At 35.2% G+C, this 10,517-nt stretch overlaps 2 protein-coding genes across 3 annotated transcripts in view; one reads left to right on the forward strand and one right to left on the reverse strand.

Moving 5' to 3' along the window:
- vmp1 (vacuole membrane protein 1) overlaps positions 1–8,479 on the forward strand; it is a 30,222-nt gene extending 21,743 nt beyond the window's left edge. Inside the window, exons 9-12 of the mRNA XM_053646817.1 lie at positions 2,414–2,530; positions 3,075–3,136; positions 5,947–6,049; positions 6,433–8,479. Coding sequence (XP_053502792.1) covers positions 2,414–2,530; positions 3,075–3,136; positions 5,947–6,049; positions 6,433–6,576 — 426 coding nt within the window. The 3' untranslated portion in view covers positions 6,577–8,479. The remainder of the gene's footprint in view (positions 1–2,413; positions 2,531–3,074; positions 3,137–5,946; positions 6,050–6,432) is intronic.
- The window catches only part of tubd1 (tubulin, delta 1), an 11,847-nt gene continuing 8,955 nt past the window's right edge, over positions 7,626–10,517 (reverse strand). Inside the window, exons 5-8 of one of the 2 annotated variants that reach the window (XM_053646816.1) lie at positions 9,349–9,513; positions 9,130–9,258; positions 8,837–9,020; positions 7,626–8,731 (exon numbers count right to left, since the gene is read on the reverse strand). In XM_053646816.1, coding sequence (XP_053502791.1) covers positions 8,629–8,731; positions 8,837–9,020; positions 9,130–9,258; positions 9,349–9,513 — 581 coding nt within the window. In that variant the 3' untranslated portion in view covers positions 7,626–8,628. Of the gene's footprint in view, positions 9,021–9,129; positions 9,259–9,348; positions 9,514–10,517 lie in introns of both variants that reach the window. The other variant, XM_053646815.1, reaches the window with a different exon arrangement.

Consider the following 10,517-nt stretch of genomic DNA (forward strand, 5'->3'; position numbering starts at 1 on the left):
GTCACCAATATAGCTCCTTAAAGTGAGGTCAAAACCAAACCTTAATGCACAGCAAAGATGGTTTGCACGCTACAGTGGAGATAAGATTTCTGTGTAAAGAAGGCTTAAAAAGAAAAGATCAAACATTATCAGAGTTTGGACACAATTTCTTGTGAGAATCTCCTAATCTCATTTAAAAACTAGCATTTCACACTACAGGAACAGAAAAACATTTCCTAAGAAACAGCAGCTGTGTTAAATATACTGTAGAAAATATATCTTTTGTTTCAGCATGAAATTGTGAACAGGTTTAAAATTTTATCTGTTTAAGAACAATAAAAATGGCATCTGTTTCCTTTTAGTCTGTAGATTTGATATTATTAGATAATAATAATAATAATAATAATAATAATAATAATAATAATTGTTGAAATAATTTTCAAAGAGGATTTAGGAAGCTGCAAGGCCTGTATTTGGTCATGAAAGAGAAGTGTGTTCAAGTTTTGTTCATTTTAATAACACACTCAGTTTGTGGAGCTCTGTGACTATCCCCCGCTGTCAGCCTGCACTTTATATAAATGTACAGATCTTCATAATTAATCATTATTTGTGGAAATTCTAGTAAAAATACATTTTAAGCATCGACACATTCTGAAGTTTGCTTCCCCCCCCCCGAAAAAAATACACCACAGGAAAAGTGTCTTTTGCACATACACACACACGTTATTTGTTAGCATGGAACAAAATGGTTTAACTCAATGCCTGTAGTGGTGTTTTAATTATCATATTTTTAATGATTGTAATTACTGAGCTTCATTGAGACTTCCGCAGTTAAACCTCATCGAGTACAATATTGGTGAGCTAGGTTTGAGCTGCTTTTCCCCGTCCCTGTGTTTAAACTGTGTGTGTAATTCCATATTGTACTAACGTATTTCTACACTGCCAGTCAAACGTTTCTCAACACATAATATTATATTTGTTTTTATTAAATACTCTTAAATTAGAAAACTCTTACCGTGTAAGTGTAAGGGAATCGAAAATGTTTATTATTCATGGTTTGCTGAATTGAGGGAAAAAAATGTTAGAAATGATTTGATTTCATTGGCGCTTTCTAGGTCTAATTTAATCAGAAAAGATCAAAATCATTTCTCTGTCGAATTAAACATGTGTAGATTACCATGTGTTTATGTTTTGCGGTTAATGCTAGCGGAGTCTATTAGTGTATTATCTTTAACCGGTTTACTCTAAAGGGTTGACTGTCTTTAATAAAGCACTCATTTAATTCTGAAAAAATTTTGGTTTCCTTATTTAATAGCTATTCCTTATTATTTTATTTAGTCTGTGGCAATAATAGTGATTAAACTATATATAAAAAACAACAACAAAAAAACTATGTGCAGGTTTACAAAGAAAAACATTTAATACATAAATAAATATACACTTTATTTATATATATATATATATATATATATATATAACCATTTTTATACTGTTTTTATATGTACAATTTAGATTAAATTTGTCACTTGGTGCATTTGAATAGAATGAAATGCAGTAAAACTGTTTAGCTCCTAAATTGTGATCACTTTTTGTCCAACATACTGATTATGAAGATGCTTTTGCTTGAATTTTATATTAATCAAAAATTCGGAATATACTGATCGTTTAGGGTTTAACAGAGAACGTGGAGTTTGTAAATCATTTAAAGCTAATCAAGGGAAAGGACTGCCTGTCCTTTGCTGCCTAGAAATACTGTGTGTCGTATTGTAGTACCTTTTGGTTGATTTTATTTTATATTTAGTTTTCATTGTCATTTACTAAAGATTTTTTAAACACTCGTGCTTATAATGAATTTTTTTTTAAATGCTTCATTTATAATCTTATTACAGATGACACCACACCACTTTTTCTTTTCCGATACCGATTCTGATACCGGAAGCTTGAATATCAGCTGATGTCAATACCCATTCAATATATTTTTTTTCTTTAAAAACTACTAAGCTTTAAAATCATGATTAAATAAATAAATAAAAAAGAATAATTTTTTTTTTTTAACTGAACCTCTGAAGAAGGAAAAAAAGACTGCTAAAAACATGACACACAAACTGCAGCTTCCATAAAAAAAAAATCACTTAAACATTGCAAATATAATAAAGTAGAAATACTATAAAGGATCAATACTAACAAAAAAATACAGTGTTAATATGTAAATGTTTATATGTAAACATTTACTCTTACAACCAAAAAATAATCTTTTCCAAACCCAATCCCAATTTATTTTTCTGTTTATTACATGATCATGCTCTCTTCCCAACCTACCCCCCTTTCTGGTATCTGATCCACCATTTTGTCCTGGTATTGTACCAATACTGATCGTGGATAACTTATTAGTACCATCTCTAAATGAATTTCTTTTCTCTTTTTCCACCCTCAGATCCCAAATCCTCTGTTTGACCTAGCTGGTATTACATGCGGCCATTTCCTGATCCCGTTTTGGACCTTCTTTGGAGCAACACTAATCGGAAAAGCAGTTATCAAGATGCACATTCAGGTACAATGGGTGATTTTTTTTTTTTTTTTTTTTTTATTATTATTATTTTTTTTTCTCTCTCTCCCCCCCCCAGCCTAGGTTTTGGTTAGGTTGCTGAATCATGGATATGACTCTACATGTAGTTCGCTCATTGTTCTTGGAACAACAGCATTCATTTAACCTTTAATAACTACACAGAGGTCACAATTGGCCATAAGAGTGGACTGATACACTTCCTAATTTCCATTTTCTGACTCAAGTGTGGCCGTCACAGCAGAATGACAGATTTGTGCTTAATCACTGAAAACCCTGGAGTTAAAATGTTGAGTCTTTTGAAAAGTGGCGAGAAAATGGAGGTGCTGTGCGAGTCATCAAAGCAGCAATAAGCTTGTGTCAGGCGGTGATCTCACTGCTCCTTCTGGGAGCGTGTTTGAGCATCTCCTGAAGACAAAGACAGAGCCTGAAGCATTTCCTTCCCTCCTCATGTTACTTTGACCCAAATCATATCACTCATGCTCTTGATTCACTGTCTGAAATGCTCTGTACATCTCGTCTCTCTCCATAGAAACTCTTTGTAATCATAACGTTCAGCAAGCACATAGTGGAGCAGATGGTCTCTCTGATCGGGTGAGTAATAACGCATTCATGTTTCTCTTGGAGGGAAAAAAAAATATATGGTGAAATCATGGGAATCCATGAGTTTGAATCATGCTGGAGTTCCCAAAATTAGGGAGATGGTTTTAAAAATACAAGAACAAAAATAATGTCACAAAAACACCTTTCAAATAGTTTCAGGAAGATTTGATTCAATCATTTAATGAAGATAAACTGTGTTTAAACACTGTAATTAAACTAGTGACGTATACAATTGTATTGTTGAATACAGTGTCCTGCAGAATTATCATAAAAATGAGCAAAAATTCTAAATTAGCATCGAGTCTCTTCCTGTACTGTCTAAAAGGGATGAAGAAACTTGGAGGCATATTGGTGCACTCCTCAATGCAGAACATTTTAAACTCTTTAAAAAAAAAAAAAAAAAAAAAAAAAAAAAGTTCTTTGTTTTTCAGCAAACATTCGACTTGACCCAGCCATAAAATGTTCTACTTCAGTCAAATACATCAAAAAAAAAGAAAAGAAAAAAAAGTCAGGTCACTTCCGTAAGGTCTAACACATCAGCTGTTCTTTTTGGTCGGCTCAGTGTTTCCTTTGTGTAAATGCTCTAGACGTTATGGTAGAAACATTAACATTGATCTGTTCCAGAAAGACTTTCCATATCTTATTAAAAGTATTCATTCTTGATTGTAAAAAAAAAAAAAAAACCAACCTAAAATCCAGAGAGATTATTTAATGCCATCTTGAAATGAAAGGAATGTTCTCTGAAATCCATCTAAGGAGTTTTGTTCCCCTATGGTGCAGAAGGTTAGGACATTATAATACGTGTGTGTGTGTGTGTGTGTGTGTGTGTGTGTGTGTGTGTGTGAGAGCAGTGTGTAGACTTGAGAGACCAGAAAACGTGGATAAAACTCAAACTGTATTTTCTTTATCCATACAAGATCTCTGGAAATTCCCAGTATCTCTGGAACTTGAAGCATGATTAGAAACAATGAGTGAGACTCCCAGTGATTACGTTCAGGACAAAAACAATTGTCCTAAATTTAAGGCGCTAGTTTTAAACACTTTAGTACCATATGTTATATTTGCTTTTGCATGATTACACGTTGTGTTCTTCGCGTTGTCTCAAATGCCCTTCCAGATTCCATGTGTAATTTCTACACCAAGATCCTTCTCGGTTCTTGAGCTTAACTTCAGTGCAGGAAAAAGTCCTCAGGATGCCACAGAGAACACTGATTGAGTGATTGATTGATTAAAAAAAACAAAAAACAACAACCAACAACTTGTTTTTCAATAGGCAAACTATTGAAAATGTATATTTTTTTCCATTCCATTTTCCTTCAGTATTCTTGTCTTTTTTTCAGTAGGGATCAAATCCCGTGACTGAACTGATCATTACAAAATGTTGCTTCTGTGATGATTTGGAAACATGTCTGACTAATCATCAGCGCAGTTGCTTTCTACCAGTTGACCAGAAGCAACTGAACAAAGAACAAAGCCCCATAAACACCAGGGCTCGCGTGAGGGCTTTGTGACTAGTGTTCTTGCATTCAAGTTATTAGAAGTCAGCCAAAGCATGAATGAGACAAGCTTAAAAAGACTGACTTGAACAGAAATACAGTCTACATATGTGCTACACACAACTTACACAAAACTGCAAACACACACACACACACAAAAAAAGTTGTGTGTGTAATATTTAGTGACTGTAACCAGTCACTATCTTCACTATAACTTTTCTCTGAGATTTCTATAAGATGCTCCTCTACATAATTTACGCAATGTGGAAATGCTTAGTAAAAGCACTGTCGAATCATTTGTTGATTTAACACAATTTTGTTTAATCTCTACCCTATGGGAGGCTGGTTCTCCTGATGATTAAAGAGTGGCTCATTTGTTTGAGGTAGTCATTCTAATAATTGGGCTTTACACTTTGCAATTCATCAGGACAGCACAAAGGGAGTTCACTGAACTCGAATGTTTCACAGCTTTCTTCCGTGTAAAAGCTTGTTTTTTTTTTTTTGCATGCAGTTCACTTCTCTCGTGGTTTTGGTTACATTCTGAGCTGTAGTCTGAATCATCACCTGCCCGGGCGTACAACGTTCCTGTAGAACAGTTACGCTGCTGAGTTAATGCGAAACAGTCTGATTCTGAGACTGAAGTGCAATTTATGGAGAAGAATAAGCAAGAACGCGAGAAGTAGGTCGTATCATTTAACCGCAACGAGTCAAAATTAGAACGTCCGTTAGGCTTTTCGTACATCCCATGACTCAGAGACATCCTGTGTGATTGTCATTCACAATTGTGCATCTTTCAACTGGTTGTACGTAGAAAACTTGACTTTTTACATTTACTTTCAATTTAAACTGTTGTTTCATGATAGATTTCAGATCCACGATGTGTTTATGTATATAAATATATAATGTTCATATATCCTAAAGCCTAAACATTAACATACATTTAATACTTCAGTTTGAGTCATTATGATCATCTCTTTCTCGAGGGTACAGCCCGTGTAGTGTATTAGATACGTGTCACTGACCGTCACTCCTTTTCAAACATGGGCGGTTCTTCCTACATGTCACTGATGACACAATGTCGACTCACTTCCTGATTAATAGCTCCAGACCAGTTCTAACAGGAACCTCGGTAATATAAGCAAGTGCTCGGAGAGCTCTCTCTTCAGTGTGCTGTGCCACCTCACTCGGAGAGCACAGAGAACATTTCAGATGTTTAGTGGACTTTCTACAGTAGTGGATCCTCGTCAGAATCCTGTAAAGGGTAAGTCCGGATCGGCCTAATGTGTGTTTGGGTGTGATTCGCAGGGCCATACCCGGGGTTGGAGTTTCCTTACAGAAGCCTTTCCGTGAATATCTGGAAGCACAGCGAGCTAAGCTTCATCACCCAGCTGGGGATGGAACACCTGCGGTATGAACCACACGTGTTTCTCTTTTGTTGGTTTCAGGAAGTAATTTTTTTTTTTTAATGCAGGTTTCAACACACTCTAGTTATTTGATACAGCTTTGATATTTAAGTAATGTTCAAAGGGAAACCTGCTTTATTGTTTAGCAGTGTCCATTTTAAGCTCAGATCTGTAGTCTGATTTATTATTTTTATTATTTTTTTTTAATATCGTGATATGGGTTTGTTTAAAAAAAAATAAATAAAAAAAAAGCCGCAATTTTAAATCGAAAATATTAGACTTTAATGAAATGAAGTGCAAGTTTAACCGAGCTTGATGTTACTTCACAGCCTGGTATTGATCAGCTTGGGACTCATTAGTGTAACGTGTGTTTGCTTCTTGTGTGCAGGGTGAGAACTGGCTCTCCTGGGTCTTTGAGAAAGTGGTGCTCGTCATGGTCTGCTATTTCATTTTGTCTATCATAAATTCCATGGCACAGAGCTATGCCAAGCGGCAGCAGCAGAAGAAGCACTGCGAAGAGAAAACCAAGTGATAGACTCACAGGAAATCATCTCAGGCTCCCATTTTGGAAACGAAGGAGTATTTAACCCCCGAATAGACGGAATGGGCATTAATTTAACACGTGCTTCTTTGTGTACTATTATGTTGTATCCCTTCAATCCCCCCACCCCACCCCACTTTGTCTGTAGCACTTACCTATTAAAATCAGATGTTAGAACTTTGTGGTTTTTACCTCTACAGGAGACGTACAGGAGATTAATAGAGACTGTAGACGGTAATACTTGTTGCAAAAGCCTTATGCAACATTGCAGGGTCATGCTTCCATTGAACTGAATACAGTTTGATCATGTAGAATAATTTATTTCATTTCTGTGTTAACAGTATGACTGGGCAGGGTTACTTTTGTGAGACTGGTGAGGCAGAGAGTGTTTTTCAGGGGCATGTTTTTTTTTTTAAAACATGGTCTGATGGCAATTTTCTTTTTCTTACACAGGGACAGCAATATCAAACAAAAAAAAAAGAGAAATCTGTATGGCTTCTTAATTGCCTGCACATTATGTAAATAATTTGTGTTTTAACATAGTTTATGGAAGTCTTAAACAGACTTTCTGCCATAATGTGACAAAACTGATGTTATTTAAATCTGGTTAAGAATTAGCCTAGCCTCATGTACCATGCATATTAGACATTTAACTTTATAAACTGCCCCGATTTATGGTTTTCTTTCTGTCTTAATACGTTTTATGTGAAGCTAAAACTTGTAGGTCTTTCTTAGACCTTGGTTTAATTCTGTTCTGACATTAAAATCAAGTAATGCATCATTTGGTTACACTTCATCATGTTCTAGCTTTTATTCAAGGATTATAAGTCCTTTATGCTGCTGCCTGCCTGGGTTTTTTTTCTCCCCCTGAAGATGTCCATCTCCAGAGGTAAGTGTAGTTTATAAAAATGCAAGTTCCTGATTAATCTTAGTGTTTGACAATCTATGAATGAAGTGGTTTTTGGGTTTTGTTGTACATTCTACAATGTAGCTACTATGTAATTTGCTATATTGTCTACTGTTAAGTCATTATAGTGATGATGATCTGTAACAGAGGATATCTTTTTTTTTTTTATAGAATGATAAAAAAATGACATGAAATAGGTTTGATTTTGCCAGCAGGGTTGTAGGGAAGTTAAAAGGTTTTTACATAATTCACCGTTGAGGTTCTTTTTTTTTTTTATCAGGAGCATCGTGTTCTCACAGTCCCATCATGTCAGATAGCTTATCAGACTGGTGTTGGCTCTGAAGTCGTAAGGCGACAGCAGTCTGTAGGCTGACTGAAATTTTGGGTTTATCACCTCAGAGGAAATGAAAGTGCTTCAGTTTTGCAATACTCACTTCTGTTCACCAAAAAAAAAAAAAAACTTGACGGTTGGGCCAAGTCTAGATCCTCAAAGAAAATGCTTAAACAGGAACCTGAAGTTCTTCCTCTGTGAGATTTCTGCTCTGAAATATGATCAGACTTTACCATTTTATAGAAGTTTGTTTTTTTTAGATTGATTGATAAATATCAGATTTGATGTGTTTCTATTTGCCACTCTTTCTACATGTAGTTACAGTTTGAACAACACAATTCTGGTCAATGTAGCATGAATTGATGTGTCTAAACAAATGAGTAATTGTCTTTGCATATATTTAAAATAGTCATTTGCATGTTTTACTTTGGGGGGGGCAAATTACATAGCACATGTGGGTTTGGTACGAGATCTCGAGAACCAAACAAACTTAAAACAGTGGACCAGTGGAGACAAATATTCCTTCAATCTTAGTGACTGAAAGACAGTCAGGTAGAAGTGGTGAATAAATGTATTGGTGTTATATGTGCTTGTAAATTGTTTCATGACTTCTTTTTTTTTTTGCAACTAATAAAATAATTTTTTTTAAAAATGAGTCTGGATGAGAAGAGTTGAAAATGTATGTTCATTTAATACTATACACAGCTTGTAGAAAATACGGCAAGGACAAACATTCACACAGACGGTTTCTCTTTAGATAAGTTTAAAAGAATTCAAAAAGTCATTTTAAATGAATGAGGTAGGTTCAGAGGTGTGTGTAGCTGGAGACAATCTGTTCCAACGTGGTAAAGCTTTCGAGAAAATCTTCTTCTGAAATTCCAAATTTGGTATATTGATGAATATAGGCCCTGTTAAGAACCAAAAATTTTTTTTTAAATAAATAACCAGTGGCCAAAGAAAAGTAAAAAAGGCATACTGAAACACTATGTACTGTTAGTTTGGATTCTTTGTACCTTGAGGCAAACATGTCCCAGGCCTTCTTAACAATATGATCCAGAGGATTCAAAAGTGACTGGCTATTGCTGATTAAAGTGGCCAACTTCTCATAGCCACTGAAGGGCACAGGGCAGTGCCATGTATGGAAAGTGCCATCTGCTGGAATCCATGGCACATAGAGTCCAGGCTCCTTAAAAGCCTCTGTTGATCCAAACACATTTCTTCATGCCTCTAAACCAATGTTTCCCATAATTAATAGCACAGGAATAGTTCAGTGTAGACAATAACCATTAAGAACTAGTATACTTGCCTACATCAGCAGAGGAACCATTTTTACCCCGCAGTATTAGAAGATTCGAGAGGGATCGGTTAAAACCCATTTGGGTGTTTGTTGCGCTCTCTGATCTTCTCGACGGCACACACACTTTCCAATCGATACCTAAAAACGTAACAGCGTCATTTTAACTGTTCATGGGTAGAAAACCTTTTCCAGTGACCCTGTATGTGTGTGTAAATTCAGAGTATTCACCTTCCTCCATTCTGGCATTGGCAATAAGCATTTGTCTTAAATGCTTGAGCAGGCCAGGCCAGGTGTAGGCACTGTAAGCCAGAGATGTCTGAGACATGTGAGGAATGTTCAGCACGTTGAGCAGTTTGTATTCAGGATGACACACCAGGGAGCTCAGCAATTCACCTGGACCAAGTAGATGAACAAGAGGAATAAATCACCCATGACACCATACAATGCAGTTCTGATGCATGCAATCTCTACGAGCTGCAATCCATCTTCTATACTTATTCATTTATTTATTCTGTTTTGTTCGATGTTGATGCTTTTACCACACATTTCTTTTTGCATGCTGCCTTTGACTGTGCACGTCACAAGGGCATTTTCACTAGGCGATTACTAGGAAGACGTTGAGGATGTAAAAATCGTGCATTTGTAAAGAGTTTCTTGAGAAACAGGACATTTGAGTATTTCATTAACAGTGTGGAGTTTTAACAAAGCAGTTTTGGACAACCGACCCAGGACTTCCGTAGAAAATATCCTGTTGCTCAAGAAACTCTTTCTGCTGAAATTATTTGAATGCCTATACGTGATTTGCTGTGAGGTCCGTGTATGCTGCGTTCATTTGCTTTTTGTTTCGAAATAACAATAGGAAAACAAGGAAAGTGTTTTATTTTTCTAAATAGGAATATAATTTTTCATCAACTTTTAAACTAAATTTTCTACTTGCTTTTAGTAATCAATTTTTTATGAATCCAAATATTAAAAAAAAAATAATGTGTAGTATAAATGAGTAAAAATAATAAAATATATAATACAAATAAAAGCAACACCTCAGCGATTAAAGCCCGAGAACCAGCATGGCAAAAAATCTACAACAGAATAAATGCATAAGAACCTGTAATAAAAACAATCTAATAATATACAAGACAATTGAAATTGGTTCTAAAGTTAGAATGAACATGCTAAATACATACACACTTGATCTAAAGTTAAAAAGAACAAACTGAGGAAATTATTTTTGTAACTGGACTGATTTAAGCCTAGATTTTTATTTAGTGTACTGTGTTCATGAAATTTGAGATTTAAAAAAAAATCCTGTATTATGCTGCTAATACATCATATTACTAACCTTTTTGTGTTTTTTTTTATTGTTAATTTTAGAATAATTTAGAATATACAGATGATGT

This window comes from Ictalurus furcatus, chromosome 17 (assembly GCF_023375685.1).
Source record: "Ictalurus furcatus strain D&B chromosome 17, Billie_1.0, whole genome shotgun sequence".
Lineage (NCBI taxonomy): Eukaryota > Metazoa > Chordata > Actinopteri > Siluriformes > Ictaluridae > Ictalurus > Ictalurus furcatus.